The sequence below is a fragment of the Enoplosus armatus genome, chromosome 13 (assembly GCF_043641665.1).
Source record: "Enoplosus armatus isolate fEnoArm2 chromosome 13, fEnoArm2.hap1, whole genome shotgun sequence".
In the NCBI taxonomy this organism is placed as follows: Eukaryota; Metazoa; Chordata; class Actinopteri; order Centrarchiformes; family Enoplosidae; genus Enoplosus; species Enoplosus armatus.
This window is the reverse complement of record NC_092192.1, coordinates 2653413-2675120: the sequence shown is the minus strand read 5'-3', so window position 1 is coordinate 2675120 and position 21708 is coordinate 2653413. Positions and strand designations below refer to the sequence as shown.

Here is a 21708-nt window from a genome sequence, read left to right as displayed (position 1 = left end):
GGGCTGCTATGTGCCTTTTACTAAGGAGTGGCTTCCGTCTGGCCACTCTACCATACAGGCCTGATTGGTGGATTGCTGCAGAGATGGTTGTCCTTCTGGAAGGTTCTCCTCTCTCCACAGAGGAACTCTGGAGCTCTGACAGAGTGACCATCGGGTTCTTGGTCACCTCCCTGACTAAGGCCCTTCTCCCCCGATTACTCAGTTTAGATGGCCGGCCAGCTCTAGGAAGAGTCCTGGTGGTTCCGAACTTCTTCCACCTACGGATGATGGAGGCCACTGTGCTCATTGGGACCTTCAAAGCAGCAGAAATTTTTCTGTAACCTTCCCCAGATTTGTGCCTCGAGACAATCCTGTCTCGGAGGTCTACAGACAATTCCTTTGACTTCATGCTTGGTTTGTGCTCTGACATGCACTGTCAACCGTGGGACCTTATATAGACAGGTGTGTGCCTTTCCAAATCATGTCCAATCAACTGAATTTACCACAGGTGGACTCCAATTAAGCTGCAGAAACATCTCAAGGATGATCAGTGGAAACAGGATGCACCTGAGCTCAATTTTGAGCTTCATGGCAAAGGCTGTGAATACTTATGTACATGTGATTTCTTAGTTTTTTATTTTTAATAAATTTGCAAAAATTTAAAAAAAACTTTTTTCACATTGTCATTATGGGGTGTTGTGTGTAGAATTTTGAGGAAAAAAAATAATTTAATCCATTTTGGAATAAGGGTGTAACATAACAAAATGTGGAAAAAGTGAAGCGCCGTGAATACTTTCCGGATGCACTGTATTTGGTGATGAAGACCACTGTGTTTCCCCATTTTTTTTGACATGAATGTCTTGCTTGGAGGAATAGGAATAGCAATTCCCTCATCTGGTTCAAAATCAGAATCATTAGAATCAGAATTGAGCTCAAGAGAGCAGAGCTTGCATCTCTTCCTCTTTTGCCCCTGTCCTTGTTGGGGGGCGTTGGGAGAGCCTGGGGCAGCGGCTGGGGCTTGCAGACTCCTAACCAGACTGGCAGAGGCTGGTGTGTGGGGAACACAAAAGGGTAATTATATTCTATCAAATCTGAGCCATATTATATTCAGTATATTTGTTTCAATTCCAGTGAATGTATTCATTTAAATAACACATTTCAATGGGATAAATGTATTATATCAAGGTCTTAGCATCATTTATACTTTTTGAGTTGGCTAAAGTATTTTTATATACTATATATTGGTTATATATTTGGATCGATCCGCCCATCAGTACCAGAAACACTCCCAGGTACTTTTGGCCGTCTCTTCTCCAGGCCAGGCTCTGTGGAAGAACTGGGAGACCGTCACGACATTCACCGACAGCTTCACTTTTCTTCCAATTCACCCTCGCTGCCGATGCAACAGTAAACTTCTCCAGCATAGTGGCTAGAAGATCTGCATCCCTCTGGCTTCCAATAAAAACAACGACATCATCGGCGTAGGCCGATAAAACAATGTTTCCACTAAAACCAGGTAAATCCAGTCCTTGGATGCTGGAGGGTATCCTGCTCAGTAGGGGTTCTAGGGAGAGTCCTCCATCCCCGACAGAGCACAGTCCTGCCGGACCCCTCTACACACTCTAAAAGGAGCACACAGACCGCCGTTAAACTTCAGCACACTCTCCACATCACTGTACAACACCTTGATCTTAGCTATGAAAATTGCTCTGAACCCAAACTTCTCCATGACCTTCCAGAGGAAGTTGTGCTCAACGCAGTCAAAAGCCTTTTCCTGGTCTAGAGAAATCAGACCAGTATTTATACCCAACGAGCTAGAGACCTCCAAAACATCCCTAATTAGGTAGACATTGTCTACCATGGACCTGCCGGGCACACAGTAGGTCTGGTCCCGATGGATGACCTGCTCCATAGCTCCCCTCAGCCTCTTGGCCAAGGCCTTGGACAGAAGCTTGTAATCCACACACAGCAAAGACACGGGGCGCCAGTTTTTGATGTCCTGCAAGTTTCCCTTCTTCGGCAAGACCGTGAGAACAACTCTGCGGCAGGACATCGGCATGGAACCAGACTTTCATTAAAAACATCTAAAATATCTGCACCTAAGACGTCCCAGAAGGCTTTATAAAACTCTACTGTTAAGCCGTCGATGCCGGGAGCCCTGCATGCTTTGCAGGTCGGCCTGAAGCTCCCGCATCTGCAGGGTTAGGGTTGCCCCCCCCCCCATACTCAGTGGAGTAGAGAGCGGAGTAAAACTCCACCGTTTGCCTTCTTATCTGCCCTGGTTCCATGAGCTCCTGCCCCGTGTCTGACAGCAAGGAGTGGATTACCTTCCTCTGTCCGCTCTTCTTCTCCAGGCCGAAGAAGCTAGAGGGAGCATCCATCTCAGCGATGTTCTGAAATCGGGACCTGACCAGTGCACCCTGTACTTTACCATCTAACAGGTCGGCTAAAGCCAGTTTTTTTACTTTTGAGGACTTCAATATATCCTCGATCTCCTGTGTTCCACTATATCACTCTCCAGGTCCTTCATAGATCTGGTGACGCCTCGTGTAACATTGAGGGTGTGCTGTTGACATAAAAGTTTAATCTCCGTCTTCCCATGGTCCCACCACTGCCTGAGACTGCTAAAATCACCCTTCCTCTGTCTAAAAACATCCCAGAAATACACAAGAACCTCCCTGTCAAAAGTTAAAACTGAATTAAAATGCCAATATGCACTTTTTTGGCAAAATATTTCTAATAAAAACATGACATAAAAGCAGGGAATGATCCGTAAAACCAGCAGGTATAATTCTGCACATTTTAAATATATTAAAATGATGCTTAAAACTATAATAATAATAATAATAATAATGATAATAATAATAATAATAATAATAATAATAAAACTTAAAACAAATACGGTCAAGTCTGGCTGAGGACATCCTACTCTCTCTGAGGTGGGACCATGTGTCCTGTCTGCTGTCTGCGTGCATCCTCCTCCACACTTCCACCAGGCCATGAGAGTGGACCAGCTGCCCCAGAGCATGCTGGGATGCTGGATGAGGCTCTGCATGGTTGCGATCTAGAGATGCATTTTCAGTACAATTTAAAATCCCCAACGAAGAATAAAAAATCCTCCGAGGCACAGCTATTTAAAACATCGTTGACTTTTTGTAAAAACCGCTTCCCCTCTGCACCGTTTGTTGGAGCGTACACGTTGATAAAAACAGCAGTGAAATGTCCAAACCGAGCTTTAGTTAAAAGTAACCTCCCCTCAATAAAATGCTCGACCTCCAGCGAGGCTGGAGAGAAGTTCCTTCCCACTCTCTCCTCCAGTCTGCCTCATTTCCAGAGTCAGTGTTTCTTGTAAAAACACAACATCAATGTGTTTCATTCTGGTAGTTTCATAAATAAGTGCTCTTTTTCCTGCTTCTCTGGCTCCATTCACATTTAAACTTCTCACTCTAAAAACGTCCATGTTAAGTGAGATGTTTAAAACACTTAAAACCAATAAGTTAATTAAAACACACATTGGAGTTTTTGACATCACTCGCCATAGCGCCAGCCCGATGTCCTCCACACTGCACGGGAAACCGGCGGAGATCTTAATGCCGTGTTTCCGCGTGAGCCTGGAGAAGTCTCCATTTACCATGGTGTCAGAGACATCAGCCAGCAGAGACACCGGCAGGAGACAAAGGAAACCCCCAACAAACCCCAAAAACCACAAAAGTGCACCAACTATCAATTAAAGTAAACCACCACCAAGAAACTACTTTAAATTAAACATTACTGAAAAAAAGTACGAAATCCACTCGCTCAGCGTCTCACTCACACGCCACAATCTCCCAGCATGCACTCTGAGAGAGACGGAGAGAGAATTGCTACATGACTTTGATCAATGTTTGCATGTGTATGATGACATGTTGCATGATGATATGTGTCTAGAGAAGATGGAGAAACAACTCTGATGCTGTGAGGTTGTGTGAGCTCATACAGTAGCTTGGCTGGACATTCATTGTAACTTATATTTAGTAAATGATAATGCATAAAGGTTGTGATGGTTTGTGCTTTTCAAGTTACATAAAATCTGCTTCTGTGAGCTTGTTTGTTGTAATCAGCCGAATACATTTTAAGTAGGTTGATGTATTTGATATCTTTGGAGACATTGGGATCTCGACTAGAATTTAAATCATATCAATATTACTCTTTGTCAATGGGGATGAGATATCTTTGCACATTAGTGAAATAATATCACTAATATATTAAAGTCATGCTTAAAAACTGGTTACAGCTGTGTTGAATTATAAAGAATATCCAATCACACATCAAACGGATGTGTATTGATCATTGTGGGACTGCAGCCATACCACTGTGTCTTCTTCTTTGTCCGTCTTCCTCAGCCTGGACTCTGAGGCTGCTGTCAGGGTTTCCACACCCAGACGATTTATCTGTCGTCCACACTTCTGCAACAACAGCTTCAGCAGCCACAGGTTAGTTTAGCTCGGTTAATTCATTTGCACAATAAGACATGACTTGACATTCATGTTGCTTAGTGTTGGTCTTGCTTATGAGGGTCTGTCATAGGATTTCTGCCTCCCCTGGTGGAGACTTGATGAAAACACAGGGACAGTGTCAGCTGCAGCTTAAAGCAGCACAACTAACCCACAGAGAATTATCACCAACTGCAGTTTCCTGCAACTCTACAGAGCATTTTAGCGTCTTTCAGCTCATCAAACGTCAACAAGCAGCTTTTTTTGTTTTGTTTTGTTTTTTACCAAAAAGGCTTTGATGAAGCCACTACGCTACCTGCCAAGCACCAAACGGCAGATAGACAAAGTTAGCGACTGGTGAACATAGTGAAACATTAAGAAGCTGTATACCAGATATTTTTCTCAGGAGTTGGTGGAGACCAAAGCAGAGCTAAAACAAGCCTGAATGCCTTGAACTTAAACTCATTGTTCAGACAGAAACTTGACTCCAAATGAGTGCTAATGTTGCTGTGCTTCTTCTGCTTTTCATTGTAATTTCAAAATGCATTTCTTTTTCATGAGCTTATCCAGTGGTTACCAACATTTTGGCTTGTAACCCCTTAAAATGTTGTCTAATGCTCTCTAAGAGTGTTTTTTGTATCTTAGTGTTTTATTTTAATATGTTTAAGGACTGAAGAGGTTAAACAGCCAGTCTGCCAGAGACTATGCCTCCTGGTTGGGGTAGGACATTGGCCATGTCTGGGCCTCTAACCCCCAGACCCCCTGGAGAAGCTGCAAAGACAGACGGACTCTTTCCTCGCTGCAGCCCAGCTTGTCCGGAGAGGATGGATGGAGGAGGGGATGAAGACAGGGTGGCAGATGGAAAGTGGGATCCAAAACGTACTGATATTTGCCTGAAGGACCGCAGGAGGAGGCTGGTTCCAGTCGTGAACAGCAGGAAGACGGCTGAGGACAGACTACCAGTCATTGCTGAGATAGCTAGCTGCCATTTGTTCCAGAGAGAACAATGAATTAAAGGTTTGAAGTACATATAAAACACATGGCTATCCTTCTCCTTGGTTATAAGAGTAGTAGAATCTATGACTTTAATTAAGCTATGTGTTAAATGGAGAACAGATGTTGTGAAGTAGCGTTGGATCATGGGAGTTGTTGTCGTCTTTGTTAAACAACCACCATTGCAGTTGAAAATCTATCTGACGTGACTCAGGCAGAAATCATGTTAACGGACAAGGAAATGTAATAAGGTTTACCGCAAGTTAACGTTTGCGTAAAATAAATTGTGTGTTCAACAAACAGTTTGATGCCTTAAGAGGTGAAATTACACATTTCACTAAAAAAGCAAAAGAGATCAATTGTTAGAATCACCACTGTTAGGAGCTGATCATTTTTATTAAACTGATGAATATTTATAATAAACATGTTCAGCTGACTTGATGCATAAAAACAACTGTAGGAGGAGCTGCTGAGTTTGGCGCCTCCCAGTAGACCACTCGTTAACTGTCTTCTCTTACGTCCGCAGATACGCTGTATATACCAAGTGTCTGCAATATAACTTCACAGTCGTTTTGAGTTGTTTGAAATACTTCCTTGCAAAATGAGTGGACGAGGCAAGGGAGGTAAAGGACTCGGTAAAGGAGGCGCCAAGCGTCACCGCAAAGTGCTCCGTGATAACATCCAGGGGATCACCAAACCCGCCATCCGCCGTCTGGCTCGCCGCGGCGGAGTCAAGCGTATCTCCGGTCTGATCTACGAGGAGACCCGCGGTGTGCTCAAGGTGTTCCTGGAGAACGTCATCCGTGACGCCGTCACTTACACCGAGCACGCCAAGAGGAAGACCGTCACCGCCATGGACGTGGTCTACGCTCTGAAGAGACAGGGCCGCACCCTGTACGGCTTCGGAGGCTAAACCTGAATCTGATCCGCTGATCATAAAACCCAAAGGCTCTTTTAAGAGCCACCCACTTCATCTACTGAGTGTTGTCCTACATGTCTGTAAATGCTGTTTTGGTGAAGTTTGTGGATAAAGGGTTAATCTGGGAAATAATAGTCTAGTTTGAGTTAATATACATTTTCTTAGCCATGGAGTACAGTATGGCGTAGAGTAATGAGTACTATTGCACTTCATGAATCTGCTGCCCATTTCAAAATGATCATAAACTAACCAACACAGGAGGGGGGCAGACGAGGACAAGATGATGGGCAAACTGCACAGTTCCCAGATAACTAGGGTGTACATTTGTGTTTTACAAACAGGGGTTCAGGGAAAAGGATACTGTCAGGGACAAACTGTAGGCCTGTAGCCTATACGTTACTGTATATGTTGTAAAGTAGGCCTACTTACAGTATGAGACACAACATTGTACGTACAGGGGACAACAGCCAAATGTGGTTCATGTTTTCATACAGAGTGCTGTTCATTAGTGTTATGGAGTCAAGGAAGTAGGAAAGCTACTGAGGTTAGCAGAATAATGTATGTGTTGCTCGTTCTTTATCACGACAAAATAAAACAATTGGAAAACGGTAAAAGATTGAGACAGGTTTGTGCCACAAAGATTCACAGCATAATGCGGAAGAATTGTAGTTAACGTGACACAAGATATTATCTGATTGGACGATCTCACTAACGTTCAATCCATCCATTGAACGAGCAGCTCCGTTGCTATATAAAGCCAATTTCCCTTTCAAACTTTACTTTTTCCGAATCTTATCTCAAAGAGTAATCACTGAAAATGTCTGGTCATGGAAAGGGAGATATAAAAATACAAATAGATAACTTTAATCATGAATTATTATATAGCAGTTGTAAACAGACAGAAATAGACAACAGAGGGAATCTACTTTACACCCTCAAAACAGGACAAAAACAAATTCAAAGTAAAGTAAATTCATTAAATAAGTAAAGATGGTTATGCTGTCCATTGTGAACAACAGAAATGAGATGCAATCCCAGATTTATGTTCTGATGCATATAAAAAATAAATAGAAATATACAGACTGTGTGAAATATTTGTTGGAAAGAGTTTCCTTTCACAGTTCACTAAACTTTAATCAAATAATTGGTGATATATGAAAAGAGGAGGTTCTGCAAGCCATCCAACAGTTAAATGTCAGGAAGAGTCCCGGTCCAGACGGTCTGCCTACTGAATTTTATCAATTATATAATGACGAAGTTTTAAACCTCCTCACTTCAATGTACAATGAAAGTCTGAACAGCGGAGGTATGGGAGACTCTTTCAATCAAGGTGTTATGTGTTTATTATATAAGAAAGGTGATGAATCAGAATCAGAAATACTTTATTGATCCCTTGGGGGAAATTTTACAGTACTGGTGCTCCCATTCAAGATTAGAAAGCAGCATAGAAAGTATGTACAAAATATAAAAATAAGAAATAGAAAATAAAAATATACACATTTACAATATTTAAGTGAAAAATAAAAGTAAAAAATATATACAGTAGCAACGTATATGTATGTCTATATATATGTATTGCATTTAAGAATTTCCGGTCTGTTTCTTCTGAGTGTCAGTGACATAAATAAACATGTCAAAAATTCACTTAGTCTGTAAAGTTCATTATGATACTGTACTTGAGTTCCTGGTTATAATAATGAGTAAAATTTGTTAAAAACAGGTACCCCTATATTTTTGTAATGTATGTAAAATGTGTTTTGTCTCAAATAGCAATTTAATGTAAAATACGTTGTTTCTGCTGTGTACTGTGTCAGAGCGATATTCAAATGACCTCATACTCACTGACCCCCCCCCAGAACACAAACACAAGCTATACGTTATATTAACGTACATCACCCCTGTCCCCACTGCGTTACATTAACGCACCCACCCCCTACTGGACACTTTATCTGGACACTTTACTTTATTCTGGTCACTGCACTGTTGTTATTTATCTTATCTTATTTATTTTTTTTTTTTTTTCTTATTTTTATTTTTATTCTTATTCTTATTTTAGCTTTTATATTCTACTTATTTGTTATCAAAACAATAGCACCTTCAGACCACAGCAAATTCCTTGTAATGTATGTTACTTGGCAATAAACAGTTTCTGATTCTGATTCTGATTCTGAAATGCGTCACTAGATGGCGCATTGAGCTTGGGTGGGACTGCGTAGAGGCTGTTGCTGCAGAATAAATCCTGCAGTCGAGATAAACAGAAGCCTCTTTGTGTTTTTACTCAGGGTTTATTCCCACACCAAGCTGGTTTGGGGGAGTAAAATATGTATGGAATTAATTAAAATCAGGAACAGTCGAGGAAAAGGCGCTTTAGTTCAGAGTGAGGTGGCTCTTAAAAGAGCCGTTGTGTTGATGTAAACAGGTCTTGGGTCAATTTAAGCCCTCTCTCCGCGGATGCGGCGGGCCAGCTGGATGTCCTTGGGCATGATGGTGACCCTCTTGGCGTGGATGGCGCACAGGTTGGTGTCCTCGAACAGACCGACCAGGTAAGCCTCGCTGGCCTCCTGCAGAGCCATGACAGCGGAGCTCTGGAAGCGCAGGTCGGTCTTGAAGTCCTGAGCGATCTCCCTCACCAGGCGCTGGAAGGGTAGCTTGCGGATCAGCAGCTCGGTGGACTTCTGGTAGCGGCGGATCTCTCTGAGAGCCACGGTACCGGGCCTGTAACGGTGAGGCTTCTTCACGCCGCCGGTGGCCGGGGCGCTCTTACGGGCGGCCTTGGTGGCCAGCTGCTTTCTGGGGGCTTTGCCTCCGGTGGATTTACGGGCTGTCTGCTTGGTTCTGGCCATTGTAGTTTCTCGGTTTTCTCTGTGTTCACAGCGAAAGAAGGAATCCTGTCAGACAGCGAACAGCGGCTTTATAAAGGAACTGCCGGAGCGACGTCAGCTCTGATTGGTCCTGATCAGGAGGAGCGCGAGCTGTAGCTCATCAGCTATTGGAGAAAAGAAAATTCTAAATAAGCCACGCCTCCACAGCGGCTGTCAGAAAGAAAGAATTAGAAAGTACACAGGAAAGTTTTCTTTAACAATTTATATTTTATGTTTATATATATATATCCTCAGCCGTTTTGTAAAATAATTACATATAATAACATTTAATAAAAAGTCAAGTTACGTTTAAATATTTAATTAGTCATTATAAGTAACTTTCAGTTTTATATCTTATTTAAAATGCGAAACAGAATTTGAGAAAACAGAAATGTGAATTTTATGAAAAGTAGTTAAAGTAATAAGTTAATAACATTTACTTTACACAGAATAAAACAAATAAAAGAGAAAAAACAAAAACACAGTGATCATACACTTAATCATTTTACCTGTGTCAAATAAGTTTTTACTGAAGTGTGGTTGCTTTTTGATTATGAATGTGTCGCAATATGTGTAGACTGACATGTTAATAATTGTGTTGTGATTTTTTCCTTTAATCTATATTATAACTTTTGTATTTTTAACTAACTAACTTTTTGAAGTTGTGCCCTCTCCAAACATGCTGGTTGATATAGTTCTGCTACTTTTTTTCTATATCTAATCTAAATTACACCTGCACCTGTTTCTGTCTGCAGGGTTGACATTTTTAGACAGGAAGGAACCAAAAAGAATATGTTATTTTATATAATTATTCCAAATCATATTTCCTCATGGAGGTAGAAAGTTTATGAACACCAGCTGTCAGATGTTCCTCTTGGACACAATGAATGCTGGATGTCCAAAATATCTGCAGAAGAGACGGATCAGACATCAAAAAGATTCTTTCTCAGGTGTATTGCAAGAGATGACGAGGTGTGATGAAAAAGAAAAGTAAATTTTAACATTTCTAATTCATCTCTGTGACATTTACTGTAGGGCAGCACAATCAATGCACTTTATTTTTGTTGTAATGGAATCATGTTTTCTGCTAATATGAAAGAACAAAATATACTTTTACAAAGACATTAACTGTAATGCTACCTGTTGGTAGAGATATGTAATGAATGGATCAGTTATCAATGTTATCAATTGTACTTGTTGATCCTCAGATGTGTATGAAGTGTTCTGGTTGCTTCAGTGCATTTTGGATGTGAGATGTTGTGCTGAGCTGCATGTTGCTAAAGAGGACTGAGTGAAGAGAAATGTGACTCCAAACGTGATGTTTTCATTCCACATCACCGGCAATCAACACACAATGGGCATTTCATTATTGTGCTAAATAGTTCAGCATGAAGCATTTTCTACTAAACTCTTCAGTAACTTACAAAGTATGTTACAGGCCCAGTTCTGTAACTACATCTGTCAGATAGATATAATGAAGTATGAATGTACATTAAGTATCAGGTCAATAAAACAACTTTCTCTCCTTTTTAAACACTGCTAAATAAACAAAACAAAAATCTTCCTTTCGTTTAAATATTTCATGTGTTTGGGTCCAACATAGTGAACCAGTATGAAATAGGAGATGCTCTTTAGTGGAGGCTGTGGTGGCTCTTAAAAGAGCCTTTGGTGCACCGAGTGCTGGATTAAGGAGCCACTTCACTTCTTGGACTTCTTAGCTGCAACTTTCTTTGCCGGAGCTTTCTTCACAGCGGGCTTCTTCACTGTCTTCAGCTTTTTAACGGGGGTCTTCTTAGGAGTCTTCTTCGCTGCCGGCTTTTTCACCGCTTTCTTCGCCGGTGCTTTCTTCGGGGACTTCTTCACTGCTGCTTTCTTGGCTGCAGGTTTCTTAGCTGCAGGTTTCTTGGCCGCCGGTTTCTTGACCGCTGTTTTCTTGGCAGCGGGCTTCTTGGCTTTCACGGGGGTTTTCTTCTTCACCACTTTCTTCGCAGGTTCGGCGGCTTTCGGTTCCTTCTTGGCGAGCTTGAACGAGCCGGAGGCCCCGGTCCCTTTAGTCTGGCTCAGGGTTCCTTTGGTCACCAACTTAGTCACCGCGATGTTTATGCGTTTGTTGGACTTGATCACGTCGACTCCTTTACCACCAAGACTCTTTTTAATCGCCGACAGAGACATCCCCTTCCGCTCCTTGGATTCACTCACGGCGCTGACGATCAGCTTCGGGAGGGTGGGTCCATCTTTCTTGGGCCGGGGGGCCGCCTTCTTCTTGGGGGCTTTAGCCGGGGCTTTCACCGGGGTCGCTGCTGGAGCTTCTTCTGCCATGTCTGTGTCTCTGCTCTGCTGTGTTTGTCTGAAGGTGTCCGAGCTGAGAGGAGGCGGGACATATAAAGCACATGAGAACCGTGGAGAGTCAACCACACAGCCCCTCTGCCGCCCGGCTCAAATGTGGCGACACTTGTGTTTTCTCTTCCACATTTTGGAGCTAAAAGTCATACAAGAGGGACGTTTTAGACCATCATTTTTATCGTATAAGCGAGAAAACCTCTGTCCCTTCACACTGACGTCATGTTTGGCGACGAGGACTCATGTATTTAATTCCAGGAGGCTTCAAACCTCTCAAAGACGCCGTCACTTTGGACAGCTCGCGGCGAGTTTTCTTCACATTTCGTCTCTAAAAATGTCCAAAAGTGATCTGTATTAAATGTGACGGAGGTGTTCCGGTCGGCAGAGACGTGTGAGGATGTAATACAACTGAAGTCGCTGCAGTAATGTGGTTCATTCAGTTGTAATCTGAGAAGTTTTCGGTGGAGGTAAACACACGGACGCCGCCGGTGACTCAGGGCGGTCAGACGGACTCCTGTCACAGATTGATCCGCTGGGAAATACTTTCAATTTCCTCCAAATGTTGGATTTAACATGAAGGGACCGACAGCACGATTTAATAGATTTAAATAAAGTCACATTTCTTTCTTCGGCTGTACAGAGACCTGACTTATTAAAATGACTTTAATTAGCTTCAGTTTGTGTTCAGATCTGCTGTCTGTAACATGATTTGATAAAGACTGTTTTTAATCCAATTAAACATGTTAGATATTCAAATTAATATGAGAGTTTACAGACTTTAAGTTATTTTATTTTATCATGGACTTGCATGACAGTATGTTTACAGCCGAACTGCTGGATATATTGAGAGGATTTAACCCTTGTGTTGTATTCCGGTCAAATCTGACCGATTTACAAGTTTCCTCTCTAAAAAGTGCAGTAAATTTTATCCGTTTGTCATGAGGTTCCATGACTTTGTTCACACATGGCATTTGAACACATAAAATACATTTGAAATATTTTTATAAAAATTTGTGTGTTTTATGGAACCCATGGTGTTCCGGGTCAAAAATGACATGGTCATTGGAAATGAATGGGTAAGACTTCAATTAGTGTATAAAACAGAGTTCAAGCACATTTCTACACTCCTTTCCTTTTTTTCTTTTTTTTTTTTTTTTTTTTGTCTTTCCTTGGGTTTGGTGATCCCCTGGATGTTGTCACGGAGGACTTTCCGGTGACGCTTGGCGCCTCCTTTACCGAGTCCTTTACCTCCTTTCTGCTTTTTAAAAAATCTGTATTGAATTTTTAACAAAACAGATACACAGCAAAAGAAACCACATATAGAAAACATACATTTAAATATACAACATATAGCAAAACATACAATACAAATTATGAAATGTTCCAATTCTTTGTTAGATGTCCCGGATGTTCCATGGCAGGATGAGTGTTTTGTCCAGGGTTCTCCTCCTCCGGAGGTCAGTGAGAGTTTGTTTGATGACCAAATTACTGTTGAAAACAGTCTGATTTTTTTATCATGATACATCTGGAAGTCCATATTTTATTGCACACGATGCTGATGATGAATTGATACAGATCTTTGTGTTTAGGAGGCATCGTCTCCTCCAACAGTCCATACATAACAGATTTATAATTTATATCACACTTGAAACCATACACTTTTAAAGTACTCCAGACTTCCTGAGCTCTGTAACAATTGATTAAAAGATATTCACCTCAACATGCAGGTGTCTTTGAACACACACACACATCTTATGCCCCTTTTTGGCTTCCACGGTAACCCCACGGGAACCTATCGACAATATAATTTTTACCCCACGGGAACCACACCTGTGGAAAAACAAAACTGCAGCATTGTTTCAATCATACAACTTTCTCGCAGCTCTGGTATATAAAGCTTTTTTGAGGCCTTGCTCACAGTTCAGTCTGTGGCAGCACGATGGCCAAGAGATATACTCCACGTGAAGCTCTGGACTTCATATTTGACCATGACAGTGATCAGGAGGAGAGAAGCCAGGTTGAGAGTGAGGAGGCTTTAGAGGAGGAAGTGTCAGAGGTTGAGGAAGACACAGAGTACAACCCAGAGGAGGAAGACCCAGCTGAAGTTGTGGTCTCCTTTTGGTCCAAAAATGGAAATTTTTCCTGGATGTCATCCCCACCTGAGAGAAGAGGTCAGCTTCCAAGTGAAACTGTCATCAGGATGACCCCAGGGCCAACGCGATATGTCATATCCCGAGTGGATGACATCAAGTCCTGTTTTCAACTTTTCCTCACGGACTCCATGGTAACCATTGTCATGAACATGACAAACCTGGAGGGGAGAAGGGTTTATGGAGACACCTGGAAGGAGGTAGACCCTGTGAATATTGAAGCCTACGTGGGTGTGTTGATTTTGTGTGGTGTCTACAGATCCCGGAACGAATCTGCATCCAGCTTATGGGATGCGGACACTGGTCGGGCAATTTTTCCTGCTACAATGTCTTTGCAGACCTTCCATATCCTGTCACATGTGATTCGCTTTGATGACCGCCACACAAGAGCAGCCTGCCGTCAACACGACAAGCTGGCACCAATCAGGGAAGTTTGGCAGAAGTGGGTGGAGCGCCTGCCACTCATTTACAAACCAGGTCCTGACATCACTGTTGATGAGCGTCTCGTCGGTTTTAGGGGACGGTGCCCATTCAAGAAGTATATGCCAAACAAACCACCTAAGTATGGTATAAAGATATGGGCATGTGATGCGAAGACAAGTTATGCCACAGTTTTTTCACTGGTTTCAAAAAAGTGACTTTGGTAAATATTTCAGTGAAGTACTCTGTGATAAATAGTACAATAGGTTTCATCTTAGTATTTGTTATAGTCAAAATAATATCTATATAATGTTTTTTTCCCTAAAAAAAACGAGTGGTATGAGCTCAGCTAAATGAGCGACGAGCGACAGTGTCGGCTTTAAACATTATAAAATAGATAAAATCCAAATATTTTGAATGGAATCCGTGTTGGTGTTCAGAAATCAAATCATGTCTGATACCTCTATTGTGGTATAATTAAAAAAAAAAAATAAGATTACACTCTTTGTAAATAAGCTTTTTTTCCTTGAGGTTTAACCCTTGTTGTGTATTTCATAGTTAAATAATTTGGTTTATCATTAACTGAATGCAGGTTGTTATAAGGTGGATTGGTGTGATGCTTTCTTTGCCTGTTTGATGTTATATGTATGTATCAGTAAGGGTGATGAGGAGGAGTACAGGGCTGCTGTGGACAACTTTGTCACATGGTGCGAGCAGAACCATCTGCAGCTCAACGTAACAAACACAAAGGAGCTGACTGTGGATCTGAGGAGGACCAAGACGCCGATGACCCCTGTTTCCATCCAGGAGGTCAGTGTGGACACTGTAGAGGATTACAAGTACCTGGGAGTTCACAATGACAATAAACTGGACTGGGTAAAGAACACTAATGCCCTCTACAGGAAGGGTCAGAGCCGTCTCTATTTTCTGAGGCGGCTGAGGTCCTTCAACATCTGCCGGACTATGATGAGGATGTTCTATGAGTCTGTGGTGGCCAGTGCTATCCTCTATGCTGTTGCATGCTGGGGCAGCAGGCTGAGGGTGGCGGACTCCAACAGACTCAACAAACTGATCCGCAAGGCCAGTGACGCTGTGGGGGTGGAGCTGGACTCTCTGACGGTGGTGACAGAGAGGAGGATGCTGCGGGGCATCTTGGACAATGTCCCACATCCTCTCCATGACGTACTGGTCGGACACAAGAGCACCTTCAGTGTGAGACAAATGTACAACTGAACGCCACAGGAAATCATTCCTGCCTGTGGCCATCAAACTGTTCAACTCCTCCCTCTGAGTGTCGACACTCAGAAGAAACAGACTGGAAATATTCTAAATAAACTACCTCACTATTACTTATTCTCAAATGATAGAGACATATAGAAATACATATACATTCCTGCTGTATATATTTTTAACTTTTATTTATGTATTCTCTATTTCTTATTTTTTATATTTTGTACATACTTTTATTTCTAAATTGATGCTGCTTTCTAATCTTCAATGGGAGCACCAGTACTGTAAAATTTCCCTCCAGGGATGAGTAAAGTATTTCTGATTCTGATTCTGATTATATTTAGCACTTCAGTATACAGAATAAGTTTGTGTTCATGTCCCAAGAAAGGAATGATTGGGAGTCCATTTACCACTCTGGTCATTCATATTACAGAAACACATGTACAGGGGCTGGACAAAATAATGGAAACACTTTGCTTTGATTTGAATGAAAGACAAATGTTACAGAGACTGATAAATTGTCTTTTCCAGACTCTTCCTCTTTACCTGTGAAATAACTTCAACTGATACTCCCATCAGTGGCTTTTCACCATCAGTCACTGAATACAGTACATTTGAAATGTTATATATTTATAGGTATTTGTATGTGTGTGTTTACATAGTAAATATATGGAAGCATCATTTGAAAATCCACCTTCAGATTTATTGAAATGGTCTAAAATGACAAATCTTTCCCAACTGGCTTCATATTAACAAACATACATCATGAAGCATTATACAAAAATAATAATCAACAAATAACAACAATGAAATGTTCTGTGTTTTGCTATATAGGTGATGATGACATCTCACAGTAATCAGCTTCAGTTTGTGTGGAAACCGCTTTCTCTGTAGGTTTCCTTAGAAAACTAGATATTAAATTAGATGTAGTGTAGAGTACAACCCTAGACCAGAATAGTGATAATATATTATAGATTAAACAAAACAATGTAATGTAGAAAGATAATATGGTTTACAGTTGGATAGTAGTGGGAGAGAACAGTGACTGTGTCTCACATATGAAGAATGACATGCACAGTTTATATGTACGAAGGAATCCATCAGGTTAAAAGGGTAATTCTCCTTCAGGCAGCTCCATATACAGTCAGAGTAGAAGAAAACGAGGAAACAGCACCACCATGTGGTCAAAGAATACACTGCAGCTGCAGCGCATCTGTAAAAACCCCTGTATCGCACCAGTCTGACTCCATCCATCGTGATGCACCTCTCCTCGTTAGTATAGTGGACAGTATCTCCGCCTGTCACGCGGAATCGGTATTTTTCTAGGGTTGTAATTTTCACTATATTGATCTCTCGCTCTCCTATACTATATATTTACTTAATGTATTTCAATATCTGTGACAGAACATGTAGGCTGGCCTTCATTTGGTGCAACAACAAAGATTTTATTGTACTGTATATTATTAACCTGCAGTAGAAACAGGAAAGCTACAGTCAGGTTTATTCAACATTTTCAACGTCTGAAATTGAAGATCTGATTCTGACCATATCCATACAGGTCAAAGGTTACATACAACTAACATACCTGTTGAGTTCCCACAACTAATACAGCTTGTGGGTTTATGGTACATATATACACACACCGGGTTTTATTCCGATAGAAGGATTGTTAATGAGAAAAACTGTAGGATAACCTTCAGTTTACCTACCAACATCTAGGACAATGTTTCACATCCTCTCCATGACATACTGGTCAGGCGAGAGCAGCTTCAGTGGGAGACTCATTCCTCCCAAATGCACAACTGAGCGCCACAGGAAATCATTCCTGCCTGTGGCCATCAAACTGTTCAACTCCTCCGTCTGAGTGTCACTGACACTCAGAATAAACAGACTGGAAATATTCTAAATGTACTACCTCAATATTACTTATTCTTAAATGACAGTGCAATATATTGCTGCTGTATATATTTTTTACTTAGATATTGTAAAGGTGTATATTTTGTACACACTTTCATTTATTAATGAGAGCACCCGTACTGTACAATTTCCCCCCAGAATTAATAGTTAATAGTTTTTCTGATTCTGACTACCTTGAGATTGTGGTTGTGGAATAGCCACAGACATAGATGAAGATGAAACTAATCAAGTATATGTCACAGAGAAAAGTGAGTTGTACAAATACATTGTTATTTAGTTATTATTTATTTGAGATGTATAGTATTAAATTCATTGTACTATTAAATAAATCAGCAGAACAGCAGCTCTTAGTTGAAGTGGTGGGTGGCTCTTAAAAGAGCCTTTGTGTTGTTGGGATGAACAGCAGGTTTACTTAGAGCTGGTGTACTTGGTCACGGCCTTGGTCCCCTCGGACACGGCGTGCTTGGCCAGCTCACCGGGAAGGAGCAGGCGGACGGCGGTCTGGATCTCCCTGGAGGTGATGGTGGAGCGCTTGTTGTAGTGAGTTAGACGGGAGGACTCACCGGCGATGCGCTCAAAGATGTCGCTCACGAAGGAGTTCATGATCAGCATGGCCTTGGAAGAGATACCGGTGTCGGGGTGGACCTGCTTCAGGACCTTATACACGTAGATGGCGTAGCTTTCCCTCCTGGTCTTTCTCTTCTTCTTGCCGGTCTTAGTGACGGTCTTAGAGACGGCTTTCTTTGAGCCCTTCTTCGGTGCTTTCACTGGATCAGGCATGATGACGTTCGTATGAATTTCTTCAATGGATGAACTAACATTAGCTGAGAGGGCTAACTTGTATGCGCTTGATGCAAATGTCACTGTGCTGTTCCTCCTACAGGATTGGCTGAGTTTCTAAACGCGACTGAGCATGCGCTGCACAAACATCTGTGAAACATTCCTCTATGAGAAGTGAATGTGAACACAGATTCAAACAGAATCAGAATCAGAATCAGAAACTGTTTATTGCCAAGTAACATACATTACAAGGAATTTGCTGTGGTCTGAAGGTGCTGTTGTTTTGATAACAAATAAGTAGAATATAAAAGCTAGAATAAGAATAAGAATAAAAGTAAAAATAAGATAAGATAAATAACAACAGTGCAGTGACCAGAATAAAGTAAAGTGTCCAGATAAAGTGTCCATATCACCCTCTCTGCAGAGCGGATGATACGCTGCAGTCTGCGTCTGTCCTTGGTGGAGGCAGCAGCGTACCAGACGGTGATGGAGGAGGTGAGGATGGACTCTATGATGGCAGTGTAGAAGTGAACCAGCATTTTTTGTGGCAGGTTAAACTTCCTCAGCTGCCTCAGGAAGTACATCCTCTGTTGGGCTTTCTTGATGAGGGAGCTGATGTTCAGCTCCCACCGGAGGTCCTGGCTGATGATGGAGCCCAGGAAACGGAAGGACTCCACAGTGTCCACTGGAGAGTCACGCAGGGTGATGGGGGCGGGTGGGGCTGCGCTCTTCCTAAAGTCAACAACCATCTCCACTGTCTTTGAAGCGTTAAGCTCCAGGTTGTTGCTGTTGCACCAGGTCACCAGATGGTCAATCTCCCACCTGTAGGCAGACTCATCCTCTCCAGAGATGAGTCCGATGAGGGTGGTGTCGTCCGCGAACTTCAGGAGCTTGACAGACTGGTGACTGGAGGTGCAGCTGTTGGTGTAGAGGAGAAAGAACGCCGCCTTGAGGGGAGCCGGTGCTGATCGTCCGCGAATCTGAGACGTGTTTCCCCAGCTTCACGTGCTGCTTCTGCGTCGTCTACAGACCTGTTGGCTCTGTAGGCGAACTGCAGGGGGTCCAGCAGAGAGTCTGTGATGGATTTGAGGTGGGACAGGACCAGGCGTTCAAATGATTTCATGACCACAGAGGTCAGGGCGACGGGTCTGTAGTCATTTAATCCTGTGGGCCCTGGTTTTTTGGGGACGGGGATGATGGTGGAGGCCTTGAAGCAGGCTGGCACGTGGCATGTCTCCAGTGAGGTGTTGAAGATGTCCGTGAACACCGGAGACAGCTGATCGGCGCAGCGCTTCAGGCAGGATGGGGAGATGGAGTCTGGTCCAGCAGCTTTACGCGGGTTTTGTCTCTTGAAGAGCCTGTTCACATCTCTTTCAAGGACAGACGTGTCGATGCTGGAAAAGGGGGGGGGGCACTGTGGGGGGCAGCTGTGGTGGTAGGAGGTGTGAGAGTTCAGCCCCAGGTGTGATGAGGGGGTTGGGGCTGTTGGGCTGGAGCTGGTGGGTGATGGTGTGGGGGATGGTGTCAGGACTGTCCCATTGTCTTTCAAAGCGACAGTAGAAGTCGTTGAGGCTGTTGGCGAGGCGTCAGTCGTTAGCAGAGTTGGGGGCTCTTGGCTTGTAGTTGGTGATCTGCCTGAGCCCCCTCCACACAGAAGCAGAGTTGTTGGAGGAGAACTGGTCTTGTAGTCTCTCTGAGTACAGTCGTTTAGCTTCCCTCACCGCCTTGCTAAACTTGTACTTGGCTTCCTTAAACTCCGCTCTGTTGCCACTTTTAAACGCCTCTTCCTTTTCCAACCTCAGCTGTCGCAGTCTTGCTGTGAACCAGGGTTTGTCGTTGTTGTAACTCACCCTGGTCCGAGTTGGTACACAGCAGTCCTCACAGAAGCTGATATATGAAGTCACAGCCTCTGTGTACTCACCCAGACTGTTGGTAGCAGTCCTGAAAACATCCCAGTCAGTACAGTCCAAACACGCCTTCAGGTCCTCTGCAGCTTCACTGGTCCACTTCTTCGAAGTTCTCACAACAGGCTTAGAAAGTTTTAATTTCTGCCTGTATGCAGGAATCAGGTGGACCATGTCGTGGTCAGAGTGTCCCAGTGCAGCGCGGGTGACGGCGTGAAAAGCGTTACTGACTGTGGTGTAACAGTGATCCAGAGTGTTCCCCTCCCTGGTGGGGCATTTAATAAACTGTTTGTATTTTGGGAGTTTGACTGTATTAATATCAGTGGTGGAGGAAGTATTTAAATATTACTCAGAGAGATCCAACGCTACCAATATAGCTGAGTATGTATACTGGAGTTAAAGTACTAATACCGCACTGTAAAATACTCTTTTACAAGTAAAAGTCCTGAATTGATGATCAGGAAAATGTACTGAAAGTATTAAAAGTAAATGTACTTTCTATCATTAGATTATTATTAATGTCATTAAAGTAAAAGCAGGATTTTACTGTTGTAGTTGGTTGAGGTGGAGCTCATTCAACTACTTGATATTGGACTGCAACTAATAATTGTTTTCAGTACGGCTAAATCTGCTTATTATTTATTTATTGATTGATTGATTGATCAATCATTCACAGTGTTTATGGTGTTTGACCAACATCTGGAAAGAGTTTTATTTTTATTGACAGTAATAATGGTAACCCAAGACGTATTGGGACAGTAACTGTTCCCCCCCCCCCCCCCCCCATTGTTTCAATGATGTAATGGGCAGAAAATAATAATAATAATGATCCAGTTGGACTGAGCTTGTTGGGTTTCAGACAATGTTCATATTCTTTATATAAAGACATGTTTATGATTTAGTACTATGCAGTATTGATGTTTGTGAATGTGCTGTACGGCTTCTGCCACCAGGTGGAGACTTGGCGTTCACAGTGGTTTTGATTCTATTTCATCGATTATTCTGTGAAACCTTACAAAATTTAAATATCTGAGGTGTCAAATGTCAAATTTATTATTTTACATTGTTTTGACTTTTGATATTATTGGAATAACTAAAATCATTAACAGGAGCAGCAGAGGAAGAAGCTCTTTAGTTCAGAGTGAGGTGGCTCTTAAAAGAGCCTTTGTGTTGTTGTTGTAAACAGGTCTGGGGTCAGTTTAAGCCCTCTCTCCGCGGATGCGGCGGGCCAGCTGGATGTCCTTGGGCATGATGGTGACCCTCTTGGCGTGGATGGCGCACAGGTTGGTGTCCTCGAACAGACCGACCAGGTAAGCCTCGCTGGCCTCCTGCAGAGCCATGACGGCGGAGCTCTGGAAGCGCAGGTCGGTCTTGAAGTCCTGAGCGATCTCCCTCACCAGGCGCTGGAAGGGCAGCTTGCGGATCAGCAGCTCGGTGGACTTCTGGTAGCGGCGGATCTCTCTGAGAGCCACGGTACCGGGCCTGTAACGGTGAGGCTTCTTCACTCCGCCGGTGGCCGGGGCGCTCTTACGGGCGGCCTTGGTCGCCAGCTGCTTCCTGGGGGCTTTGCCTCCGGTGGATTTACGGGCAGTCTGCTTGGTTCTTGCCATCTTAACTTGTTTCTCTGATCGGGAGAAGAGTGTAGTAAAGAGAGGAGACTCGCTGCTCTTAAACTGTGAACCGGTGACGCTTCTTCAGACCTCCGGATCCTGATTGGTGAGGGGCTCCTCCTGGAGCTCAGCA

The 21708-nt window shown here is 42.8% G+C and overlaps 5 protein-coding genes and 1 pseudogene across 5 annotated transcripts; 2 read left to right on the top strand and 4 right to left on the bottom strand.

Annotated features, from left to right (window-relative positions):
- Positions 1 to 6045: 6045 nt before the first annotated feature.
- On the top strand, positions 6046 to 6357 carry LOC139295702 (histone H4). Its single transcript, XM_070917937.1, has one exon. The coding sequence runs from the start codon at positions 6046 to 6048 to the stop codon at positions 6355 to 6357; it is 312 nt and encodes a 103-aa protein (XP_070774038.1).
- A 2438-nt stretch (positions 6358 to 8795) lies between these two features.
- Positions 8796 to 9217, bottom strand: LOC139294844 (histone H3). Its single transcript, XM_070916790.1, has one exon. The coding sequence runs from the start codon at positions 9204 to 9206 to the stop codon at positions 8796 to 8798; it is 411 nt and encodes a 136-aa protein (XP_070772891.1). The 5' UTR covers positions 9207 to 9217.
- A 1685-nt stretch (positions 9218 to 10902) lies between these two features.
- On the bottom strand, positions 10903 to 11629 carry LOC139294845 (histone H1-like; annotated as a pseudogene).
- A 1874-nt stretch (positions 11630 to 13503) lies between these two features.
- On the top strand, positions 13504 to 14352 carry LOC139295413 (piggyBac transposable element-derived protein 4-like). Its single transcript, XM_070917606.1, has one exon. The coding sequence runs from the start codon at positions 13504 to 13506 to the stop codon at positions 14350 to 14352; it is 849 nt and encodes a 282-aa protein (XP_070773707.1).
- Positions 14353 to 17689: 3337 nt separating this feature from the next.
- Positions 17690 to 18061, bottom strand: LOC139295028 (histone H2B 1/2-like). Its single transcript, XM_070917083.1, has one exon. It carries the CDS (start codon positions 18059 to 18061, stop codon positions 17690 to 17692), a length of 372 nt encoding a protein of 123 aa, XP_070773184.1.
- Positions 18062 to 21164: 3103 nt separating this feature from the next.
- LOC139295284 (histone H3) lies at positions 21165 to 21575 on the bottom strand. The gene has a single exon (XM_070917449.1). It carries the CDS (start codon positions 21573 to 21575, stop codon positions 21165 to 21167), a length of 411 nt encoding a protein of 136 aa, XP_070773550.1.
- Between the last annotated feature and the right edge of the window lie 133 nt (positions 21576 to 21708).

What these genes read in the sequence shown, in the direction of transcription:
- LOC139295702 (XM_070917937.1), top strand. Translation starts at nt 6,046, where the DNA reads ATGAGTGGACGAGGCAAGGGAGGTAAAGGACTCGGTAAAGGAGGCGCC.
- LOC139294844 (XM_070916790.1), bottom strand. Translation starts at nt 9,206, where the DNA reads ATGGCCAGAACCAAGCAGACAGCCCGTAAATCCACCGGAGGCAAAGCC.
- LOC139295413 (XM_070917606.1), top strand. Translation starts at nt 13,504, where the DNA reads ATGGCCAAGAGATATACTCCACGTGAAGCTCTGGACTTCATATTTGAC.
- LOC139295028 (XM_070917083.1), bottom strand. Translation starts at nt 18,061, where the DNA reads ATGCCTGATCCAGTGAAAGCACCGAAGAAGGGCTCAAAGAAAGCCGTC.
- LOC139295284 (XM_070917449.1), bottom strand. Translation starts at nt 21,575, where the DNA reads ATGGCAAGAACCAAGCAGACTGCCCGTAAATCCACCGGAGGCAAAGCC.